Source organism: Chelonia mydas, chromosome 2, assembly GCF_015237465.2.
Source record: "Chelonia mydas isolate rCheMyd1 chromosome 2, rCheMyd1.pri.v2, whole genome shotgun sequence".
Lineage (NCBI taxonomy): Eukaryota > Metazoa > Chordata > Testudines > Cheloniidae > Chelonia > Chelonia mydas.
Window position 1 is genome coordinate 16,333,562 of NC_057850.1, and position 26,022 is coordinate 16,359,583.

The 26,022-nt window shown below is 41.2% G+C and overlaps 1 protein-coding gene across 3 annotated transcripts; it reads left to right on the plus strand.

Moving 5' to 3' along the window:
- Positions 1-400: 400 nt before the first annotated feature.
- TMEM71 (transmembrane protein 71) lies at positions 401-20,981 on the plus strand. Of its 3 annotated transcripts, none has more exons than XM_043539081.1 (12): positions 401-649; positions 2,897-2,993; positions 3,656-3,716; positions 5,225-5,437; positions 7,342-7,514; positions 9,056-9,157; positions 10,232-10,307; positions 12,591-12,652; positions 12,855-12,912; positions 14,559-14,699; positions 16,328-16,350; positions 17,705-20,981. In XM_043539081.1, the coding sequence occupies exons 2-10, from the start codon at positions 2,948-2,950 to the stop codon at positions 14,692-14,694; spliced, it is 927 nt and encodes a 308-aa protein (XP_043395016.1). In that variant the 5' UTR covers positions 401-649; positions 2,897-2,947; the 3' UTR covers positions 14,695-14,699; positions 16,328-16,350; positions 17,705-20,981. The 3 variants fall into 3 exon arrangements, with proteins under 3 accessions (XP_043395016.1, XP_037747923.1, XP_043395017.1); XM_043539082.1 differs by adding an exon at positions 8,552-8,558 and having other exon boundaries at positions 604-649; positions 8,979-9,157; positions 14,559-16,350; XM_037891995.2 differs by having other exon boundaries at positions 2,897-2,987; positions 14,559-16,350.
- Positions 20,982-26,022: the final 5,041 nt, after the last annotated feature.

Sequence of the window (26,022 nt, forward strand, 5' to 3'; positions counted from 1 at the left end):
AGGCATAGTAATGCAATCAAAGCCTTCAAGTCTCCCAACATTAGTGTTGTACTAAGTGATATGACTACATGACTGTAAAGTATACTGAGTCATAACTGTATCAGATTTATAAATAAAAGATATGGTAAAAAGTTGTATCAGTTGTTTTTACAAGCATCACAGACAAGGTGCTGGTTCTGTGCACCATGATATAAATAGAATAGACCGTTATTTAAAGCTGGCATATCTTGCATTTTGCAACACCCTGCAGGGTTGTTCACTTGCCTAATCTTAATCTTCAATTTACTCTTCAAAATGAATGCTTGTGATGTGAGGCTACTTAACAGGAAGAATGACCTCATTCTGCCTCTTTGCTTCTGATTGCACAGTCTGTTTTTGAAAGGAAACAAGGGGCTTTATAGACCTGCCTTTTCGAAGACCTCAGAGCTATTCTGTTCCAGGAAGCAGCATAAGGAGCACCCTACAGTTGCATTCCAGAGACTCTTTTTGATGAAAAACTTCTTGCATACGTTTGTTAATAGTGAAATGGCTTTTCCAGGTTTGGAAGATTTTACACATGTTGATGTTTTATTACTTTGATCAACAGAGGAATAACTGAGCCCTGGATTTCTCCGTTTACAGTCAGCTCTTCAAGAAGCTGTACATTTCGGTAAATGCTTTCATCACTACCAGTAAAGAGAATAGACTAAAATACCCTTCAAACAGTGACGTGTATGAACAAATACACTTATTTCTCATAGACATTACTGTATTTCAAAAGATAAGAGAGCAATATTTGTTATCTGAATAGGTTAAATACTTGGGCTTAAATAATTTTAACTGCTAATTATGTGTGTTGATACATATTGATGTAAATATTTACAGTGTAGAGTGCAACATGCGCAAGGGATTGGCTAGTTACCAACTGAAGGTATCATTGTTTTAAGGACCAGTTTGATTATCACCAAGGAAAGTGATTAAAGTAAATTGTTTTCTACATTCTGAGTAGAAAGACAGAAGCTTTCATGCTTACATTTTAGTGATTAAATTGCAGAACTGGGCAGTGTTGTAGACTCAATAAACTTTGATTTGAATGATTGCCATAAAATGTTGCTGACTTGCCTTTAGCTTTGTTTCATTTTCAGTTAGGTTGTTCATATTTGGCCTTTCGTCATATGTTCATTTAAAAGATGTTTGTTGAACTACAGGCCTCTTTGTGTTGTGGGTCACAAATATTACTTAATGTTAAATATTACTTAAAGTAATTGCAAAGTGGAAATTGATATGTTTTGTTCTGATTTGGTTACATTGTAACGGTAGTTTATGATACTATAAGAGCATAGAAACTTACTTTAAGTCATGAATAATTTGGCAGAATTAGATTTTGTTTTATTTTGATGGATAATATCAATGTTTATTTTACAGACAAGGGGGGTGAGGTCGTATCTTTTATCAGATCAACTTCTGTTTGGTGAGAGAGACAAGCTTGGGCTGATAAAACAGACCAAACAGAAGTTGGTTTGATAAAAGATACCACTTCACACACCTTGTCTGTCTAATATCCTGGGACCGACATGGCTACAATTACACTGCATACAAATATTTATTTTAAGCATTTTTTAGAATTTTTGTCTATTTACATTTTCACAGTTGTGTGAAATTATGGTTTAAGCATTTTTTTTCCTATTTTTAGTTATTTAAATTTTCAGTTGTGGGAAATTATAGGGGGAATCACACAATGGGGGGCAGACAATTATTTAAACGATAGTAGACATTGAGATTCTATAGGATAAAGCTTTATAACCATTAAAACACAAAATATCAACATCACATTTCAAAATATACAAAGTAAATATCCCGAAATCAAATGCTAATAAGTTCTCAAATGGCATTTTTCTTCCTTCGCTTATCTGTAAATTGGGATTATTATGAGTGAAAATATTTCTTCGTGTGTGTGTGTGTGTGTGTGTGTGTACAGTGAAGTCAACGTTGACTGACATTTACAGACAAAAACCTAATCCTTTCAAGCCTAACAATAAATAAAAGTGGGGTTGTGTAAAGTACTGGTTGCAAAATGAAGTGAACATCCTTTCTCCGGTGTTTTCAAGACTCTGGGAAAGCAATTCTGTGTAAAATCATTGCACAGAAAAACATTGCTTTGTAAATCACAAGTGTTCTTAAACTGTTCTTGAGGATGTGTATAATTGGGAGAAATACATCACATTCCCACTAATCTGCATATGGAGATGCATTTCTCCCTCGCATCTTATCCTAAACGGATTTGTAGTGTTGCTACATTCTGTTAAACAGCTGTTATGTTTCCCCTCAAGTTGTCCTGCCTCTCAGTGGTGAGTGATGTGATCCGTACATATAAACCATGGTCACCTGAGTAACTTTAATGAGACTACTCACAGGCCTAAGTATTTGCAGGGTAGAAACCATAGATTGTATACCAGTTTGTAAAGTGCACTGTGATATTCTCTCATGCAAAGCACTAGAGACATGTAAGATATTGTATGTAAACTTTATTTCTCATTCAGTGCTTTTTATTTTTCATAACGGTGATTCAAAAGCATATTATTGAGAAAATAAAGTAAATACGGTAGTGCATGTAGGACAATTGTAAGTCTATCTATACTGTACATCATGGATTTAAATATTAGGAAAGAGATCACAGTTGCAGATTGCAAAGAGACTGCAATTGACCAAATAGAGTTTGAGCCTGAGCCAGGGCCTGGGCCTGCAGACCCTATTTGAACAAATTTGCTCTTGAAATCAGTGAGGAAGGATAGCAGGATCAGACTCACATCTAATCGAATACAGCATTAGGAATTAGTAATGTAATGTCCATTCCTGATTATACCTTGCAACTCTCTCTTTTCAATAAATACCAACTTTCCTTTAAAATCTCTTGCAGATAATCTATGATACATGTAGCTCCAGAGTGTGTGCAACAGACCTTCTCAAGATGTATCCAATATCCCAACTAATGTCAACACCAGCAGCACGTAAATGTATAGGCATTTCTCTGGGCTTTCTTAACTGGGATTTTGCCATTTTGGGTTTATACTAGAATCTAATAACCACCTGTCAGGGATTGTGTCCTTACACATGAGGGATTGCCTTCTAAAGTGAATATGAATTTCTTTCTTTGGATGTAATGTTTTCCCATTGATTGAAAAGTTAAGATTTTACAGAGGTTTTTGTATAAAATTGTAATGAAGAGAATATATCAGCAGACACTAATGTATATAAAATACAAATCTGTAATGTGTAAAGAATCAATCAGTGAGTGAACTGTTCATGATGTGAATCAGACAATGCCATTAAGAGTGCTGGACCTATTCCCTTGTATGTGACTGGATTTACTTCCCACAAGACACTAAGCTGTGCAGTACATTGGCAACTTGGATTTATTGACTGTAATCAGCTTTGATTCATGCTACTCTTTGGAATGATGCTATACAAGTCTAAATTATATGAGGTTTCATTTTATCTACCCACCATCGCTCTGTTTTCTTTCCTTTAGTCTCTTTTCCTTTCCTAATTTTCTTCTCTCAATTTCGTCAAGCTATATTGTTAGTGAAAACCAGTCAGCTGGTTCTACTGTCGCTTGAAATGCCTGCGTGGTGAGCTGGTGCTGGGGCGTCTCCTTATCTGGTCTTTGTCTCAACAGGTTTTTCAGTGGCTGATAAAGAGCCCAGGCAAAGTCTGTCCCCTGAACACATTTTGCCAAGGTATGGAGTAAAACTATCCTTTGTTTCATTTTATTTTTCCTTTGTGTTTGAAAAACATTTCTAAAATTCCTATTTAAACTATTTATCATTAGGGTGCTATTACCACACTAAAGCATGGCCACATTGCATTTCACAGATATCACTGCTGCAAATCCATGGCCACTTGAAACTTCAAAGCTACAGTGGGGATAGAATTCAGATACTTCTGCTTGAAAAACACAAGCCCCAACCACTTGCACTAAGGTAGAATCCCCATGAAGTGACTGTAGCATATGGTATATGACACAGTTGTTCATTTCAGATTCTGTCCAACAGAGGGCAGTGGTGCATGCCCACCCCTAGCCCTTGCATTACAATACTGTCATCTCTTATCCCTGGTAGAGATCTTTGTACAATTATCTATTACTCACCTCTTGCCAGTTTTCAAGAACTTGATGAGTTTCCCACTATCTCTGGGACTGTTTGCTGAAAGATCAATACCTGCTTGTACTGATACTGACAAATGTATATCGGTATTAGTGCCTGACCCTGCAAAGTGCTGAGCACCCTCAAATCCCAATGAAGTTACTCAGAGTTGTGGGTAATCAGCACCTCGCAGCATTGGGGCCCAATTCCAAAATCAGGAACGTGCATTATGCCTACCTAACAGTCCCCTTGTGTTCCAGTGGAAAAAGTTACCCACTTCTGTCTTAAATACTTGTCTGGTGTGTTTTATTCAGCAGTTGCTACATTTAACTCCAGAGATGGTTGCATTTCAGTAGTGGGTGAAGTGATCTCTGTGTATAGTTTGTATGTCATTTTGTTACAGCTTGTGAGTGAGTGGCCTCCTCCATCCTTGTGGCCTCAGGGTGGCCCTACAAGCAGCCCCTTGCCTCAGTTTCCCCCTTCAAGGGGCTTCTTAGATAAACTCCACACAGGCTTTCATTAATCCAATAATAACAGCCCATCTTAGAGTCTGATTTTGTTCACAAATAAACAGACATCTTCCACTCCAGTCTTAAGCTGGGAACAGCCCCTCCTCCTGAGAGCTATGTCTTTTTTCTCTCTGAGCAGCTGGAGAAGATGCAAGGCCTGGCCTGCTTTCTTTGCTTTCTTCTCGTGAGAAAACAGATCTTCCAGCCAGGGCTTTCTACCCAGCCACAACTCCCAAAGTAGCCAGCTGGAGAAGGGAGTACAGCCAGAGACTCACTTCCTGCAGCTTCTTCCCTCTGTCTGTTTCTCCCTGAGCATTCACCTCTTCTCTGAAGCTTCCTGTTGCCCTTTATAGGGCAATCAGGTGAGCCTTGCTCCCATGTGCCTCCTTAGTAATCGGGGCTGGCTGTCCCCAGGTCTCTAACCCATAAGGGCAAGCCACCCTGTTACACAACTCTATAGTGTTCTGAGAGCTATTAAAATGAAAAGTGATGTGTAATCTAAAAACATTATCATTCAATCGTGTGTTAACATTTATGCCCCTGTGCTAAATAGACATATACTAACTTAGAGGGCTTTATTTCTTTCCTTTTCAGTTACACTTATGCCTTTCTGGATAGTGACACCTCCTATGAATGTTGTTCCATAAACCCCTTGACAGGGTCTCTTTTCACATGTCGCCGTAGTCCTCGGCTTCTTACTAATGGCTATTACATTTTGACGGAAGACAGTTTTGTGTCTGATGAAGATGGTAATGTAACACTGACCCCATCACAGACAAGTGTTACCTATAAGGAGAAATTAGTTAGGTAAGTGAGTCACATACATTTTACTTAATATTGGATGTTGGCTTTTTAACTCTGGACTTAACTTGGAGATTTCTGATTGGCTGTCAGCATATGACTATAATGCTCAGTACATGCAGGGGACCGGACTAGATGACCTCTCGAGGTCCCTTCCAGTCCCATGAGTCTATGTCTAGCTCCTTCCGTTATTTCTATATCTGGATTCCTTTTCCTAATAGCAATGGAGCACACCAAGTATTATAATTCAGAGAGACTGCAGTGGTTAAAATCACTTGGTCTTCAGAGTCATGCCTTATAACATTATCTCAAAAGTTTTAAGCACACAGATGTTACTGTGATGGGAGCGCTCTGCAGTAAATATAAAAGAGAGGTACAGTTGCTCAGAAATTTGTGGCTTTTCACCTGTTGCTGAAATATTTAGTGTTCCAAAAGGGTGATTTCAATTCTTTTAAATATAAAAGAAGGATAAGAGCAAATCCAAAAGTAGATATAACAAACATTTTAAGGAAATTCAAGATTTTTTTTGTTTGTCTCACCTTCAAACTATCATTATTTTCAAAATATAGCAAATGTGTAATTTTCAGTGGGCCATTAGGAGGTTTGCCTGAGTGAGGACTGAGCAAAAACTGAATTGTGCTTTAAGATTTTTTCCAATAAATTCATGCTATATTACATATGGAAGGCTCCAAATTGTATTTGCTATAAAACATGTTTTATTTGATATGGAAATTACTCTGGATTTTAAATATCAACTTTTATTTTTGTAATTTCATCACTCACTTGCCCAGAATTAAAAAAATTGAGGGTAGTCGTTGATCCATTTTGTTATGGCCATAACCCAATACATTTGTGATGTGTCTCCTGATGCTCATCGGCAGTGCAAAACTAACCAACCCTGTTTCTATGCGTGGATGCCTTTCTAGAGAGTTAATCGACAATGGGACATGGGCAGAACAGTAAACCTAAAGCTGCAGTTTTTAGAAATACAGCAAAACAAATGGTTTGCCCAAGGAAGAGGGACACTCTCTGCAGAAAAAGAAGTGTTACTGTCCTCCTCCCGAGAGGGTATTACCATGACGGAGAATAAAAAAGAAAATTAAAAGAACAGGCTCTGTCCTGCAATCCTTATTCAGGCAAAACTCCCACATGACTTCAATAGTGGTGTTACCTGAGGAAAGATTGTAAAATTTGGCCCTATAATGTTAGTGTCTAGTGGTTTTTCACCCAAGGAGCTCAGGGTAGTTTGGAAACTATTAAACCACAGAACACCCTGGTAAAAGAAGTAAACATTGTTAGACCCATTTTACAGATGCAGAAACAATGGCATTGAGAAATTTAATGACAAGCCCAAGAGTGAACCTGTGGCAGAGCAAGGAACAGACCGCAGGATGCCTGAGTCGTAGGCCTGTACTCTAACCTCTAGACCGTGTTCCTGTTTGTGGCAGGATGCTGGCTGAGAAGCTCTTAATCAGCTTCTGCCACTCCAGACCCAATCAAGGGGAATGGATTGGGAATGGGTGAATAGCCCTGTGCCAGCCTGGTAGCTGGACGCACCTGCCAGTCTTATTAGTCCAGAGCTATAAAGGCTGAGAGGAAGCCAGAGAAGGGGGGAAGGGAAAAGGTCCAGGTCCGGATCCGGGTCCGGCACAGCACAGAAGGAAGTGGGAGCCTCCTAGTCTGTTGTACGCAAAGTAGTTGTGAAGCCTGTATATAGTTGGGAATTGGTGGTGGAAAACCTTCTGAGAATAAAGAGCACGGGTGTTGCACCAGACTGAAGTGTCCCTGACTCATTGAAGGGGGAGGCGCAGGGGCTAAATACTCAGGGGCGTAACGTGAACCCTGTTACACTGTTTTATAAATAAAAGTAGTTTGCCTCATTAAAACATGGTTATTTCTTTCATGTCTAGAATATTCAGGAGAAGGAAGAAAATCCGTCGCTCTCTTGCTAGTCTGTTCAGTCTCAGTGCCTCGGATTCATGGCTTAACAGCACTGTCCTTAGCAATATGGATTCTCCTCATGTAGAGGAGATTTGGAATGATGGAGATAATAAACTAGATGCCAATCCACACTATGGCAATGGTAAGCCCACAGTAACAGCGCTAGTATGTGCTGTATTTAGTTAGGCTTGTCTGTTAATGACGGGATCACTGTAGGTGGATAACTATTTCCTTGGTTTTGCGGGGGGACTCTGCTCAAATCAGCATTTAGAGCAGTGGTTTTCAAACTTTTTTTCTGGCGACCCAGATGAAGAAAATTTTTGACGTCTGCGACCCAACGGAGCTGGAGATGAGGAGGTTGGGTGTGGGAGGAGCCTCAGGTTTGGGGCAGAGGGTTGGGGTACAGGGGTGAGGGCTGCAGGGTGGAGCTGGGAATGAGGGGTTCAGGGTGTGGGAGGGGGCTCTGGGCTAAGGCAGGGGGTTGGGGTCTGGGAGGGGTCAGGGCTCTGGGCTGGAGGTTCAGGTTCTGGGGTGGGGCCAGGAATGAGGGGTTTGGGGTGCAGGAGGGGGCTCTGGGTTGGGGGGGGGTTCTGGGCTGGAGCAGGGGTTGCGGTGTGGGAGGGGGTCAGGGCTCTGGGCTGGGGGTTCAGGCTCTGGGGTGGGGCTGGGGATGAGGGGGTTGGAGTGCAGGAGGGGGCTCTGGGTTTGTGGGGGGGCTCAGGCCTGGGGCAGGGGATTGGGGCATGGGGTTGGGGTGCAGGCTTACCTCCGAAGGCTCCCGGTCAGCGGCGCAGCGGGGTGCAGAGGCAGGCTTCCCGCCTATTCCCGCCCCGGAAGCGGCCAGCAGGTCTGGCTCCTAGGCGGAGGCACGCAAACGGCTCCGTGCAACTCTCACCCGCAGGTACCACCACCCCCCAGTTCCCATTGGCCGGTTCCTGGCCAATGGGATTGTGGATCCGGTGCTCAGGGTGGGGACAGCGTGCGGAGCCCCATGGGCCCCCTGCGTACGAGCTGGACCTGCTGCTGGCTGCTTCCGGGGTGCAGCGCGGTGTCAGAACAGATAGGGACTACTAATTTTTAGTGGCCAGCCGCCAGGGTCCCTGGGTGCTGAGCAAGGAGACACGGTGCCTTGCATTCTGTACTGAGTTGCAACCTGAACTTTGAAAGCCACTGATTTAGAGGACAGATCAGAGACAGAATTTTGCGGAGCAAATTGAGCCAGTAACATGAGACGGTCACAGTGTTTGAATCCATGGAGATCTTTATAACCTAGGAGGGCCTTTTGAAACTGACTTTGGATAGGAAGCCAGTGAAAATGAGAGATACTCCTGTATTAAATCTGATCATTTGGCCCATTGCTGTTTTCAGTTTGAGCTTTTTATATCCTCACTGTGTTAAAATTTATGAAGTTTTGTCTTTAGTCTGCTTCTTTCCCCCTGCATTTTCCTACATATAATGGGTCTGTGCCAATTCCATATCACTAACAATTCAGAGAAATCCTTGTGATTGAGTCATTTCTTATCTTAAAAATCTATCAGCACAGATTCTCCACCCCTTTCCGTTACTGTGAGCTAGGAAAGTTGCAGATGTGCCTCTTGCAGATGACTGAATTTTCTTCTGAATGCAAAACCTGGATGTCACAAAAGCAAACACCAGCAGCTGATGACTCCTCTTTTTCTAAAGATGTGGTGTTCATTCAGTCAAGAAAACAGTTCAGTGATTCCTCTCCTTGCTCCCAGTTTATGGTAGATGGGTATTTCCATGAAGAGACTTTGGATCATTCAAGTGAGTTATATTCTTTCCTTCTCAGTTTGTTATTTTTAGAGCTGGTTGACCTTTTTCAAATGGAAAAACATGGTATTGAAAAATGGCCTTTTTTGAAACTGGAGATTTTTGCAAAATTTTAATTTGGAAAAAAAATCAATTTTTTTATACTAATAAATTAATAATAATATATAGGTGCCTTAACTGTTCATTGGACATGGTTGTATTGAGATTTTCACTTTACATTTAATGCCTGTTTTAAGATTATACTGTTCTATTCATATATAGTAAATCTTCCACAAATTTCTGGCACGTTGGCTGAAATCTTGGCTCTGCCAAAGTCAATGGCAAAACTCCAATTGGCGTCAATGGAGCTAGAGTTTCATCCTGGTCTTTGAATGTAAAAGTATTTTTTGAGAATTTAAAAATAAAATCTGTGAATAAAAATAAAAATCTGTTAATTTGTTTGAATTGTGGACATTTTAAAAAGACCCCTTGGCATTTTTTGATGAATTTAAACTTTTCTTGGTCCCTTTAGCAAATAAATTCCCAAATTTTGAGATTTGTAAATTTACACTGTTCTAGTTATTGCAAAATCTAAAAAACAAATTATGTTTTAAATTTGTTAAGGTGATTATTTTGCATTTATGAATACTTCTCATGGCCACTTCCATGTACATCCTTATGTCCGTTGTCAAAAATATTTGTCCAGTTAAAGTAAGGAAGATTTTATGGGAGAATATATTTTTATATGACACTTAGAATTTGATTCAGCAGACTTTACAGCTTTCAAAAAAGAGAATGCAGATGTATAGTCTGTCTTTTTGGAGTATAGAATAACTGGGTTTGCCTCTAGTGGGTTTGATTTAACCCCCCATTGAAGACTCCCATTGACTTCTGTGGAACTAGCCCATGGTGAATATCACAGTAAAGTTTTTGGTAAAGCATCTTTTTCATCACAAATACTTCTTCCTTCACTGAATTTCAGGTTCATAGTTTCAGAGGAGGGCAGCTGGAAGGAAGGAGCGGCTTCTTGTATTCTAGTATGTCCAGAAAAAAGAATTATTATTTCTAATTTGTTTCCTTTTTTATTAGAATCCAATGCAGTGAGAAATGTCATTTATCAAATGATTATGCTGTCCACGTGTTTAATCATTTCAGTGTGTGCAAGGTAATTTTGATTTCATCTTCATTATAATCATGCTTTATTTATTTATATAAAATGCCAACTGGTGAATAAAACATGAATTTAGGGCCTGCTTTTCAAAGTTAGACATGCACTATTTCAAAGATGCATTTGCAAGCAAATATTTGATGTGTGCGCACAGATTAGGTGTTTGGATGCAGATATGACACCTAACTGGCTCTGTGCAAATGCAGGATATGTATGCACAAATCTGCTCTTAGCCTGCATAAATTAGGTGTACAGATATATATTCCAAATTGTACACAATAATTTAGCATGTCTGGCATATGAGTTATGCAATTAATTATATAGGAAATACTATTGGGAAATACTACCATTTTTCAATTATTTTTTTTTTAGTTTAATTGTATTAAGTTGTAATGTATGTCTTTCAAATAAATTTTACAAGTAAATATCCTCTAAGAACTAAATTATCTAGTTAGGCTACTTTCCCTTTTGATGTTAATCAAGTCTAATAAAATTGAGTGTAATTTTATGTATCTAATTTTAAAATGTAGAAAACAATGAACCCAAAAGACAAAGATGATCTTTGAGAGCTATTCACTGCACATATTACAGATTTTTATTTCTTTGACTTGATGCATAACCAAACATCCCAATTAGCAAGGTTTCTGTAAGCTGAACAAAAGAGAATTGGAGCTTCGGGAAATCCATTCTTGCTTCCTTTTCCATTCTTTGGTGCTAATTTGCTGTCTGTAGTCTGTATGGTTTAGTTTTATTATTATAGTTGGAACATAGAGCACTGCTTATAATTAAGATTGTCTAAGCTATTTCATTCTAATGGGTCATTTTCAGATAGTTATAGTTTTGTCAAGCCATTATCTTTCAGGCTGAATTTTTGCATATTTATTCATAATTTAGGAGCAGTTTTTTGTTATTTGGAAGTTTGAGGGAAAAAAAGAGTTTAGCTGTTTTCAAGGCCACATGGAGAGGCCCTGACCTCTCCCTCTCCCCCCTCCCCCCACCTATACACACACTTCTGGGATTATGAACCTGTTTTGCATTGTTGTTTTTTAAAAGTAATCGCTCTAAGGGCCTGACTTTGGTGGGCTTTGGATCATACCCTAGTGAGCTCAGTTGGGTCTGGAACTCTGAGTTTGAGTCATTGGGAAAAGGTTAGTTTCAATGTCAGTGATGGGAATAGAAGAAATCCATTGAAATTGGTATCACTTGTAATGCCGACAGATTCCAGTCATTGGTGGCCAGGATCAAACTTGGGACCTCTGGAGCTTAATGCATGAGCCTCTACTGCATGAGCTAAAATATACATCTCTCTTAACTAAGGCTATAGTAGACTCATCAATCTCCAGCTGGTCTAGGCACTAGAGGGGACAGAGTGCCACACCGAGCAGGCATGTGTTACACCGGAGAGGAAAATTTCAAAACATAGTACTATATATTCCTTCGCATTTGTTTTTTCTTAATACATACTAGCCCAGATACAGTACATAAGAATATTGTCATATGAAATAAAAAAAGAACACACTTGTGAATGCAGAAGTGATTGGCATCATAATGGAATTTTTGAGATACCTGGCTGCAGACAAGTGCCAAGTTTGAAATTATAGTCATGGCTCACCTGATTCTCAAAAAACACAAATTTCCCTATCTCCTGTGACTTCCATCTATTTCCCCAGGATTCTGTATATTCAATACAACTTGCATTAGCATCGGGATGCTTTTTTGGGTTGTGCAAGACATATATTTGGACAGGGTATTTGAAAGTTTGAGAAGGGAACCTTTTCAGGGTAACAAAGACCAACAAACTAATGTTTGAGACCTTGTATCAAGTCTTCAGCCTAGATTCTGGGCCCCATTGTCCTCCCTTCCTTTCCTTGTCCCCTTCTCTGGCCTCATGCTACCATACAAGTGGCTGGTAGGGGAACCTGGGGCCTCTCAATACATTGAACTCCAGCCCAAGACCCTATAACCAGCTGCCAGAATCTGCTTAGTCCAACTCTTTGCCACTGGTCCCCTTGGTTTCTTCCTACCATGGTCTTTCTCAGGCCCATATTAACCCTTTCCTGGCCTGTGTGGGGTAAACATTCCATCACATTCCATGACACTAGTCTCTTCCCAGCCCCCGCCTCCCATTAAAAGTCTGGGAATATTGAGGTCCTTAGCTGAAGGACCAGAATGGTAGCTGACTGAAGGCTGATCTTGGAATGTGTCCAGTTATTTTATTGTGTTGACCCAATATCTGTCCAACGTACAATCTAAAAACTAGGGTATTTGTTATGATTTCAGATGCTTTCTGGGAGGACGCTTTGCCACTTTGTTGGCCTTTCTGCTGCTGATAATTTTAGTTTGTAAGTAGAGACTTTCTTTATACTTGACATACAATCTTTTATTGGGTTAGATTCAAGGGCCAAATTCTGTCACAAATTAGATGTGTGTGTACAATTCTCCTTGGTTCAATGAAAGCTACATGTGTGCATTTGAGGGCAGAATTTTCCCTTTAATCACCTGTAGAATCATACATTTAAAATTGATTGTTCTTTTGCTCCAAAGATGCTGCCAAGTCATCTTTTATCAGTCTTGTCACATCTTCCAAAACCACCAAATTACGGTAAGCGGTGCAAGAGTATTTCAATATACTTAAGAGCTTTAGATGAAGAGATTCTATCAATACTCCTTCTGGTCAAAAGATGGCAATGAGTGATCAGTAGGTATTGCAAGAGGCTTTGGCTATTCTTGCTACTTTGTGGTCATGAAAATATTCTTTGTGTTAGAATGTTGCCTTTTCATGATTAGCAGTAAATGCAGCAAAAAAGAAAAATGTAACCTATTAAACCATTATCTAGTGGGTCAGCATGAATGGCATAGAAGGAAGTGGTAAATTAGCCTGAGGAGCTGAATAAAGTCTGTTTCTTCATTTCTAAATGCGGCTCTGTTTTAAATTGATTTAATTCAAAGTTTTAGCTATGATTAAAACTTCTCAGCAGGCCCGCCAACAGCAATTCTGGCCCCTGGGCAGAACAGTTAGTTGGCATGGCCTGGGCTTCCACATGCCCACCCAGCTGCCTTCGCCACTACCAGTACCACCCCGCACGTGCCTAGGAGCCCTACGGCCTGCCCGGGCGATGTAAAAGGGCCTGGGCTCCTGGCCACCGCTACCGCAGCAGTGGTGGCGGCCGGAGGCCATCGGGCCCTTTTAAATCGCCCGGGCCCCATGGCAATTGCCCCCTTTGCCATCCCTGTCGGTGGACCTGCTTCTCAGTACAGTAAGTGGAAAGGGTAATGTGTAATAAAGTCCTGAATGATATGAGACCAGCACAGATATAGGCCCCAAATCTGTAATCACTTCTACACTTGCTGGACTTTACAAAAGGTAATTCCACTGACCTTCCACACAGCAGAAGTCTGTTCTTAGTTTGTGAAGACTATTTATAGGTGCTGCTGAGGCTAAAAGTATTTGGGAGCCTCTGGATTTCAATGTGTGGCAAGAGGGGGGATCAAAAGGGCAATATTTCTTTTTCTCAATCAGGGGTAGGCTTTCAAGAGTGCAGTGTAACCTGAGGGAACAGGAGAAGACAGGCAGAAGTTTTATCTTTTGGAATCACAGATCAGTATGTTGGAAGCAGAGCAGTGGAAATGGAGTATAAAGATTGGAGATCAGTGTTGAAATTGTAGATGCTGATATTGTGGGAGGCCAAGATTTTCTTAAGAATGGTAATTTGTGCACACTTTATACAGGTAGGGACAGATTATGTCACTTTTCCTCACAATGAGTAAGTAGAAAATCCCAATAAATCCACTGGCAGTATTCACAGAGCAAGTTACTAGTCAACATGAGTAAGGTTGGCAGTATCTGGCCCTTAGGGTTCTCCTGATTCTCCTGTCAGTTTGATGCTGGTGTAATTCCACTGAAGTCAGGCTCTTCCCAGAGACTTCAGGCTTTCAGACCTGCCTACAAGCCTGTCTGTTTGATTGGCTGTCCTTCCCCATTCCCCACCTCCTAAGGAAAAGAAGGTATTTGGGGCACCCACATGCTAATGGGCTTCTTCCTTCCTCTGCACAAGAAGCAGGCAAAGCCCCCTCCTCTCCCTCTTTTAAAAGGCCAGAAGTGCTTTTGAAGCATGCAGTCTGTCTGCTCCCCAACTAGCTCCGCAGCCAGGCCTCTTTAGCACCCAGCACTGTGCCCCTCCGTAGGATGAGATGGGGATGGAGAAGGGAACTAAAGAGAGTCCCTCCGGGCTTCCTCTCTCCTGGCAGTGAGAGACTGGCTGTCCCAGCCCCTCTGGACTTCATCCAGCACCACAAGAAGAATGAGGAAGCAGAGCAGCTGAAGGAAGAAGAGAAACCCAGCCCTAAGGAGAGGAATGGGGCTGGGAGCAGCAGCAGAATCTGAAGGAGGCATGTTTGGAGGGCATGACTGATGGTGGGACTGTGAGAGGGCTGATTAACTCTTTGGAGGTCTCTGTGTGAGAGCAAAGCAATGAACTGGGAGGTGGAATTAGAGCAATTGGCAATGGGACTTGTGGTTCCTCTCCTATGGTTGCGTATGGACCTCAAAAGTATAGGGAATGCATTGCAGCTCCTCTCCCAGTGGGCTAAGGGCTCCTGCATCATCAGCAATATCTAGACTGGGTATTTGCTCCAACTACAGGCAACAGTGTAGCTGCCAGCAAGCAATGCCACCGTTTACACAGTGGTGTTTACCTGTTTGAAACACCAGGGTCACCACCATTGATACAAATAATGTCTTTGCCTGTCTACACTAGAGCTTGCATGTCTACACTAGAGATTGCATTAGTGTAGCTACACCAATGCATGTAATTAGGGGTAGTAGTGTAATCAAGGCCTGAGTCAATTTGTCAATTTATGCACATGTATGATCTCCTTTTTTAGTTGGTAGATATGTTACTCATTATACCATGTAAATGAGAAGAGAAGCAGAGCCTTAAACTAGATTGAAATCTTACTAATTTTTCTTCTGCTGTGACTAGGTCATGAACAACCATGTACTACAAAGAAAGAAAATAACCTTAAACCACAAATGGCCTCTAATGAGACTTTTCAGTTTGCTACATACAATTAGAAGATTAGAGTCGTCTTCTGCCCAAACTCATGTTGAATAGTACCTTACTCACATGAGTAGTTCTGTGGAGTAAAATGATACAATTTGTGTGAGAAAGGTACTACTCCACATGAGCAGAGGTGGCAGAATCGGACTCTCTTTGTATATTGGTTGGCACAAAGCACTGTGAATCCCCATGTTAATTCCCTTCCTTCATGGACTATTGAGAAAAGAAGAAGCTCTGAATTGCCCTCAACATGTCCACAACACTTGTACCTCTGCATTAAAATGATGATTATCATCTAAGCTCATGCTTCAGGGCTTCAGCTATACACCTGGAGGGAACAGGGAGGAATTTTTCTCTCGGTGCACAATTGGCCAGATGTATTCGGGTGCGGGTTCACCTTTCTCTGAAGCATCAGAGATTGGCGACAGCTGGAGAGGGGACGTTAGACAGGGCTGACCAGTATTCTGAGGTAGTATAAAGAAATCTCTTTTCTTAGATGCCTGACTGATTGGTCTTACTCATATGCTTAGGGTAAAACTGGTCACTAGATATGGGTTTCAGAAAGAATTTCCCCCCATGTCAGATTTTCAGGCATATCAGGGGCGTTTTCATCTTCCTCTTAGATGGGGTGTGGATTGTCTGCTAGGATCATCTGGGGATATCTCACCCAATTAATTTTCTGCCATTGCAGAGGCCTCAGGTATTGCTAGCACCTCACTTTGTCCTGCTTTCTGACTGTGGCACACAACAGTTTACTCTCCTGAGAAATGAAATGCTTTGGTCTACCTAAAGTCACTGGGCTCAATATAGGAATATCTGGATGAAATTTAATGGCCCGTGATATGTAGGAGGCCAGACTAGATTGTCTAGTGGTCCCTGTTGGCTTTAAACTCTATAAAAACTGTTGGAATCAGGACATACAAAAATGTACACATTAATTTTGACATTTTCTTGCAGGAAATAATTGAAAGACTGACTCGGTAAGTAGAACACTATAAAGGATTGTAGGGTAAGGGAAAAAAATACTCCAGAGAAGAGTGAACGATTCATTCAGATAACTAAGTCTGCAGACTCACCAGCTCAGCTGTGACTTTGTCAGATTTCTATGAGCTAATTCTGGTTAGACTTGCTCAGCAGTGGAATGGAAGACCTTCAAAGAAAAACCAGGTGCTTAGGAAGAGGTTTGGGTGATTCAACAGATTGCAATCTTGACTCTTAAGTTTGCATTGTGTTAATATGCTGCTGAGGTGCTGTCTGTAGGATGAGCTGTACAACTAAAGTATTGTCCATTTGTGCTGAAAAGATCCCATGGAGCTTTTCACCAGTAATGGGTTTTAGCCCTAGTATCCTCATCAGATTTCAGTATAACTAATTCCATCTAAACCTCCTTTCTGGTTTTATTTGGATAAAGTATTCTTCATTTTCTGCCCTAACTACTGAATAGTTTGGGCTGTTAAACAATTGCTGTGTCTCAGCCCAGAGGTGGTTGCATTTCAATGTGCCGGATTTAGACACAGATGCAGGGCCAGGTCCCTGAGCTACTGTATATTAATGTGGCTCCAGTGAATGAATAGAATTACACTAATTTACACCAGCTGAATATTTGGGTCCTAATAGCTTACACAGCCCTTGGAGATTCTTCTCCACTCTAACTTCTCTCCCTACCAGTGCCATCCCCAGTCCTGTGCCTTATTTCCAGCTCCCAGTTCTGCAGCACTCCTAATGCTTAGCTCATTGTAGATCCAGGATCCTGAAACCAATTTCCCTATGCTAAGGGGAGATAAACTGGCCCTTCCAGTGCAGCCCTCTTGCTCCGCAGTGGAAAGAGACAAGAAGGGATGGTGCTAATTTCAAGATACCCTCTAGTACCTCCTCCTCCTCCCATTTGTCTAGTGAGGAGCAGGAAGAAGAGTGGGGCTGTGGTTTGATCTATGTTCCCTCAGTACCTGGAGGTAACAGCCCTGTTTTAGGCTCCCTTGTAGAGCTCAGTTGAAGAACTGAACTGCAGCTGCATACTTGCAGATCCCACTTGGAGAACCCTTGAGTTAACTTATATAAAAAGGACTTACACCCTGAGATAGAAGCATCTGAGAATTTCACAGAAAGATTTGACCATTCTTTGAGGTTTCCTCAAGGCTGGGAATTAAAATTTGCATCCCAGTCATCAAGTGTGCCAATTAGTTTACAGCATCCCTTGTTGGAAATTAGATTGCAAACATCATCCTACAAACATTGTCCCTTGCTTTTCATAGACACATAACAGCAGACAAATTCTCAATGTAATTTTCAGTATTTAATTAACAAATTTCACTCTTCCGTCTTCACCAAATCTAGGTTTGCCAGCATGTACGGACCACTTATCTGGAGCCATTTTTCTTTTGCCGGTGAGAAACAATCAGAATTTTCAGAGCTCTTTCTCCCAATAACACAAAGTCATTTTATTTGGACTGTACCTGGATCCTTTCACAGTTTTGTGTAAAGCCTGGCTTCTTAGCAGTCTTTTTCGCACCCAATCCTGCAAGCAGAACCATGCAGGCAGACCCTATGCCCACATAGAACCCCTTGATGCCAGTGGGTCTCTGCATAGGCAGGGGGTCACCCACGCTTTGTAACTTGCAGGATTTGGGTCTTGGAGACTAAGATGGTGGGGAAAAAATGTCTAGCGAGCCGTACAAATCCATCTTTTGTTGATGTTTAAACCGTTTTCATTAATGTTGTTGCTCTGGCCATAGAACATGCATTACGGTCTTGAAATAACTTCTTGTCAAACTGTTTAAAATCTGGGAATGGTTCTGGATAGTGGTGAATTGGACAATATTCTTAAAACTCTTCAGGGCCTTCATTGTCTCATCCCTGCCACAGCCTTTTGGCCTTTATTTCTGCTCTGGGTTCTTTCCCAGTGATTTTGAAGACAGAAAAATGAGTATTAGAAACACAAGAAAAGAGAGAGTGGAAATTAATTGTGCCAGAATTGTGCTTCCTATTAGAGAGCAGAAGTGCTACCTTCAGAAAAGTCAGGAAATCAGAGGGTTGGACGAGCAGCTGGAGAAGCCAGAATCATATGGTTAACATAACAAATAAAGAGTCCATGACCTTTATTTTTCAAGCATTGATCCTTATTTTACTGATATTGGATTTAAGAGACAATGATAAACATTAATCTCCGTGAGTGACCAGTGATCACTGTTCTGTGACTACACTATCTCATAACTAGTTTGTTATACCTACCAAGTATGCCAATTTAGCTAACACAGTGTAAAATTTCATCTCCCCGTGCTATAAAATGATGAAAATGTGATTGCATAGTATTGTCTAAAAAAATCTTTCTGCCATCGCTGCTTCTGGTCTGCTTATCCCCCATTGTACTAAAACTGGTACCTGTGGAGCCACAATTGCTAAATCTGACCCATAATGCTGCCTGTGGAAAGGTCGACTCTGCAGGTGGGATGTGAACAGGCTGGCAGGCATAGTAGAAGTATCTGTAAACTTCTGTAAAAATTTAATTTTTAAAAAATTGAAGGTTCTGATGAAGGAAAAAAGGAAATGATAAATCACTGCTCAGCTAACTGTATTTTTTATCATTACTCACCTTTATGGCCATCCTCAAACAGGATACATTTGTGTTTGTGAGAGAGAATCCCTGGAGGTGTGGGGAAATGAAGGAAAGCATAGTTGCAGTTATTTAAAGTGAACATGCCAACCTTTCAAGGGGTAAATATCATTTTGCTTGTATTTTGAATGTAAGACTCATCACCAAAAACTCAAGGAAGGGAAACAGCCATGTTATCTATTTTGATATTAAAATACTGTTGCTGAGTATGTTAAATATTTCCCTGATAAAAATAAACCAGGTGAGAAACTAAGAGTCCAGTATTTGTAGTTTAAATAAAGACACCAGGGTGTACTTCAGGCAGAGAATCCTGAAGTAAAGGAAAATTGCTTCACATAATAATAATAATAATATAATACAATTATAATAGTAAATAAAAACATTGAGAGGCTCCACACAACTCATATTTTTCTTGTAGTACAGATGATAAGCTTGAATAATTATGTGAATATTACATAATTCAGCTTCTTTATTCACTTTGACTCTAGAGTCTACTCCAAATTGACAGATTACAGTGTGTTATTTATATATATTTTGTTACTTATGATATGCTAGTTATAATGGACCCTCTTTTAAATGTACTTTTTATCGCAATGAGGAGAATTGTCTATTTTTAAAATAATTTCTAGGAATTCCTCATGAAAATAGAATCAAACTTTTTATTGCCTTGTTGGGATGAAACACTGGGTCACAGTTAATCAAGGTTGATGAAAGAGTAAAGCCAACATTTTGTAACAGGGGAGCCTAAATCCATATTTAGGCTCCTAAGTAAAAGTAAATTGACTTTTGAAGTGCTGAGCATCTGCAGCTTCTATTGATTAGGAGAATGAGGCTCTCGGGGTATTTTAAACAGTATCTCTAGTGAAGTACAAACACTTGTTGGCTACGGGTTAGTGTGACATTTGTGTACTGTGAGATGGCTACTGTAATCTAAAGTCTCTACCTTCAGTAACTGACCTCTTGTTCAATTTTAATGTATTAAATTAATTAAAATACAAATCCAATGAGGAATTTTCAAGATGCACATGTAACAATAAACTTATCACCTTTTGCTATTGTAATCCTTGTTCACCATGCCCTGATCTTTTGTTTGGTTATTCCTTGCTGTGTAAAATCAAATTTCAGGCCTAATCCTGCAAACACTTGATACCAGACATATTGCTTACTCTAGTGAGGAGGCTGGGTTCTCAACAGTAGTAAGCATTATGCCCAGAAGTGTTTGTAGGAGCCCTTAGATTGTAAGCTCTTTGGAGCAGGGACAAATCCATTATTATCCATCTGTGGAGCACCCTATACCCTTGTGGAACTATACTAACAATAACAGTAGCCCTCAGAACTGAAGGATGTGGTAAAAAAGAGTACCAGTACATAAAATAGGAAAAGACTTTGGGCCCAGCTCTTTGGGATCTGGCCCTTCACTTGTCCTATACCTTTATTTTATAATATGCTTATATATTAGAAATCGAGAACAATTACTTGTGTGGATATTAATAAAGAATCTTGCTAAGAATTGCACACATTTGTCACCTCAGTGTGCTTGTTATATCTTGTTGTTTAGATTATAAGCTTTCTGGGGTAGGGAATGTTATTCATTCTGTGTTTGGACAGCAGCTAGCACAAGAGAGCCTAATTTGGTTGAGGCCTGTAGGAGCTACCACAATAGAAATGTTAAATAGTAATTAAAAGTCTTATAGAGATTTGATGAAAAGAGAGAGATGCATATCATAAATTGGCATAAACCAGCACGTGGCCACCACCTAAGGTTCTGACCCATAGTGTTTTAGCAACTGAGGATTGCAGAGCCACATCAAATGCTATAGGGCTCAATCATGTAGTTCTTACTCAGATGAACAGTCTCATAATGGAACTCAATATATATTCAAAATATTTCTAATGAAAAGTAACATTAATGGTATAAAGCTTATTTTGTCATGCTTCAGTAAACACTTTATGTTGCATTGTATCATTTGTTTTAACAAATAAACTTTTAATATATTAAAATGATAGAGTGAATTTATTCAGTTAGTATACCCCTGTTATGAGCAACCATGACCCATATCGCTGTATAACCCCCATCTGCTGTCAGTTGTTTGTCATGCTGCTCATTGTGTCATGTCTGACATCTAGATTTTAGGAGCAAGGACTGTGTTGTTCTAAGTCTTGTGTGCAGGTTCTAGCACATTTTAGGGTGTAACAAAATAATAAGCATGTAGCGGGGTGGTCACCTGCTCCTGCCTTAAAAGGCTTAAAACAGTCCGGGGAGAGGGCTGTGGCAGGGAAGGAAAAGCAGGGCTGATTGGGAGAAGCAGCCCCAGCTGGGGGCCATGCCCCAATCAGGCCCCAGCTGGCTTAATCAGGGCCCAGCTGACCCTTATAAGAGGGCAGTGGGCCAGGAGCACACAGAGTCTTCTCTAGCTGTGGAGGGAGATGGGCCTGGCTGCTGTGGAGCGTCCCGGGATACCTGAGGTGAAGCAGGGCTGGGGAAGGCCAGAGGAGCTGGGAGGCTCCAGACTGGAAAAGCCCTAGACTGCAGGCCTGGCAGATGGCCTAAGACAGGGTACTGGGGTTGCACAAGAGCAGCCCAAGGGTAGGCGGAGGCAGCAGGTCCAAACCCCCCTTGCCTATGATGACTGGCTTATACAGACTGCAGTTGGCCCAGGTGAAAGGGGGCTAGATGGTGACTGGCAGTAGTCCGTAGGCTGAGGCAAGGTGGGGATAGAGGCTGGGGGGTTTCCTGGGGAGGGGAGACCCAGATCTGTGGGGTATTGCCTGGAGGGGCAGCACCCCGGCAGAGGGTACTCTGGAGCTGGTAAAAAGAGCTAATTCCCAGACAGCTAGGTCAGGGGTGAGTCCTGCACTGTTACAAAGCAACAAAAGGGAATTATGTAAATATTGAAAACTGCCTGTATGAAAAGACAAATATCTGCACAAAACATTGCATGAATATATACAACATTCATTTTACAAATTACACTAAACTATATTATTATATTACGCTAATGTCTAAGAGTCCCAACCAAAATCAGGGCCCTGTTGTCCTAGGCACTCTACATATACATAGGTACAGAAAGTCCCTATGCTGAAGGATTTACTATTGAAATAAGGTTCCAGCCACTGGCAGCATTTTCCCCACTATGCTGTCTAGACTTGCTCTGAGCAGGGTTAGATGATATAGTGGTAAAAATGCCAGGGTCCTGCCTACTCAAGCACTCCCACCAGGAGAGTTGCACCAGTGGGGTAACAGTAGGAAACTTTGAGGGGGAAAAAAGTGTAGTGTAAAGACAGCCTTAACAAAAAGGAGGGAGAACTTCTGTAATTTCACTTACCTAGAAGATGCACCTGTCTCTCAGAAGTTTCTGACCCTGATTCCCTCTGTTTTGATCCTGGTGACTGAATGATCCTGTGGTCTGAAATAGTGTCAGGGCATCTGTCCTACTATCTCTCACTCTCACAGCATGCCCTCTGGAACATCCATTAGCAAGCCGCATTTTATGTCCCCTGCATGCCAAGCAAAATTCTGTCTCTAGTTACGTCTCCCATTTCATAGGCTGATATGCACCTGGGTGAGCCTTAGAGTCACCCAAAGTCCTGAGAAACATAGACAGCTGAACTCAGAGCTCCTCCTGCTGAAGAAGAATGCCTTGCTCTGACTTTGCTGACTCTAAGACTATTCACAGGAAATAATTGTACAGAGAATTTGTGTGAGGTTTACTATTGTCCATGGGTGGAATCCTGGCCCCACTGAAGTTAAAGGGATTTTTGCCATTGACTTCAGCGGGACCAGAGTTTTACTTCATGGTTGATTTAATTCCTGCACTTCGGTTCATTCGCACCAATTAGCCACTCACAACCTAAGAAGGAAAATTTGACATCTCATTTTTGCCTAATCTGTAACATCATCACGGGCACTGAGCAAGCCTTATGCTTCTAAGCATAAATCTCCTTCAGGGAAATCAGGAAGGAAATGCATCCTTTCCTGCATTGTAAATTAGCCAGATTCGTTATGGATTTTCTTTTTCTTTCTTCTGAAGCATCAGATAGAATGCCTGCAGAAGGTTGGATACTGGCCTGGATGAACCAGTGATCTGGTCTGGTGAGATAATTTAGAAGATTCTGTATAAAATTTACATTTTCAACAACATAGTCAAAAACATTTAAAACACGCTGCTCTTAATCTTCTCTTTCTGATTGGTGTGGAATGGCCATCAAAGAGAAGAGAGAGAACCCTACTGCTTGGGAGACTGAAACAAGACTGGACAAAATCCTATTAATTAGTATTATTTATTGTATTATGTGAGCACCAAAGGGCCCTGTTATGCTAGGTCCCATACAAACAGACACACATTGAGTCCCTGCCCCAAAGAGCTTACAATCAAACTTGAAACAAAACACAACAAGTAGGTATGACAAACAGTAGGAGACAAAGAAAGAAGTAAAGTATATTGCACAGGCAGGGCATGGTCTAGGCTCTTGCCATCTCTATGGCTCTGTAAAGTGCACCTTGAACCACCAGATGGTGCCATACAACTATATATTTCTTTGTCCTTTATATGGCTTTATTAGTTGTGGGCCAGATAGGCCAGGAGAACCAAGGAAATTAAACTACATATGTGTAAACGACTGCCATCCTCCTTATATCTCATTAGCTGTGCAAAAACATAGAACATTTAAATCAGTGACCCCTTTTTTCTTATCCACCTGTGTTTCAGCTCCTTTTCTGTACTGAGACCCACAAACATATCTCATTTAGGGGCCACCAAACATCCATTAGGTGGCAACAATTTTTAATACCTAGTGAGTTGGACTAGATTTAAACTGGTGAAAGGCTCTATAGCTCTTTAGCAAAATCTTGAGGTATCCAGTCCCCAAGTAAATGCTAATGTGTGCTTCAAAAATGAGTCTTGCTTTCTTGAAAGATACATGTATTAAACCAAGTTCTGACATTTTTGGAAATTGCACAGGCAGTGTTTTCCACTCTCTGTACACACAAGCAAAATCTCCACCCACTGTTCTGTCTTCTAGAAACACACTTTACAATCAATTGCCCAACCATGTTTTAGAAAGGACAGCTTCCATTAATCAAAACACAAACAATAAAGATACAACAATAAAATAAATATTAATGCAACATCCAAATCCATTACTGAACACAAGATTTTGCTATTTAAAATCATTTCAACAATTACAATTATTCCCGGGGCCTCAAAAAGCCTGAGATGTCCTATATTTATATATAGTTTTTTGTACTTTTAAAATATATCTAAATAAAACACTTTAAAGTTGCAAAATCAAGAATTCAGAAGACAGTAAATGCCAGAATTATGATTACCCAGGCAACCTTAATACTACACCCTTGTACAGATAAAAAAGGATGCAATCTTCAGTTACATGAACACATGCTATTTTCCCCCATATCAGTGGTTAGTAAGGTGTGAACCCAGAATCTTCAAATCTACAACATAGACCTTTACTAGGGTGGTTGCAGAATTAGGATATACAGTGTGTGGACCAATTTCTGAAAGAGGACATATGATCAAATTTGTCAGTGGGTCACAGAGCCATGTTGCATATCAGGATTCCTGGCTCTTGGAACAGAGTGTGGTCTAGTGGGTAGAATAGTGGTTGTCATGGTTTCAGGGTAACTACACCTGTATTGCCCCCTCTGTGGTCCATTCCAGGAATGCCCAACCATGTCTCTGCTCTCCCCTGTTACCTTGCCCCACTTGCTTCTGAGTTGAGGTTTTAAGGCTACACAGCATCCTTGCCTAACACTGTGATATCCCTAGCAAGCCACTCTTAGGTTACATTGTGGGTTACATAGATCCATAGAGTCAGGCACTTCTTAAAGGTAATGTGGCTAAGTGGATAACTTTTGGCGTTGTCATTTTAGAGGCCATGGTCCTAGTCCCAGTACTTCTTGAAGTGACCTTATGCAATCTTTTACTTCCTGTCTTTCCAAAATGGAGGAATGATAGTGGCTTGCCTTCTGGGTAGAGGAGTGACGCCCTGCTTGATAGTAAGTGTTGTCAACTGCATAGAAAAATAAACACCAAAAGAAACTTGAATTTACAGTCTCCTGGGCCCTCTCTCATGGCCCCTTCCTTTAGACCAAAGGTATTGGGTGGGATTGGTTTGTCTCCAATGAATGTGATTTTTCCTGAGATGTGATAGCTTGATGTGATTGTTAAAAGCTTGACTGTCACTCAAGATGCATGATAGCAAAGGTGGGTGAGATAATTCTTAGACCAACTTCAGTTGGTTGAAGAGACAGAGAGCTTTCAAACTCCAGAGAGCTCTTCTTCGGGTCTGGGAAAGGCACTCACAGTGTACCAGGGAAATACAAGGTGGAACAGAGTGTTAAGCATAGGTGGCAACACATATTTGCAAGGGACCATTCAAAATAAAGTGGGCTATTAACATTACTGCAGTCAGAGGTCAAAGGAGGGCTAGTGGGTTACAGATTGTGATAAAGAGACATAAAACCAGTACCCCTACTGAGTCCGTGATTTTTAGCATCTGGCAAAGTTATGAATTTGAGGTCGCAGGGGGAGGGATAGTTCAGTGGTTTGAGCATTGCCTTGCTAAACCCAGGGTTGTGAGTTCAATCCTTGACGGGGCCATTTAGGGATGTGAGGCAAAAATTGGGGGTTGGCCCTGCTTTGAGCAGCGGGTTGGACTAGATGACCTCCTGAGGTCCCTTCCAACCCTGATAGTCCATGTTTTGAAGGTGGTGCCTAGCGTCCTTTGGGGGCGAGGACTGAGGTCAGATATGGAGGGATCATTTGGAGATGCGCTGACATTTGACAGTCCTGGCTGAGGTGAGGTGTGGTGCAGACCCTGGATTTTAAAATAATTTCCCTTCGTGAGTTTATAAAGACAATATAAGCATTAACGCGGTTCGCGCTGGGGGATCTGCCCGGGGTACGAGCAGCCCGGGGGGCTCCGGCTGGGGGAGGAGGGGAGAAGTTCAAGTCCCCTCAGATCTCCCCGCAGCCGGCGGCCAACCCGCGAGGGGAGGGAGGAAGGTCGGCCCGGCCCCGGC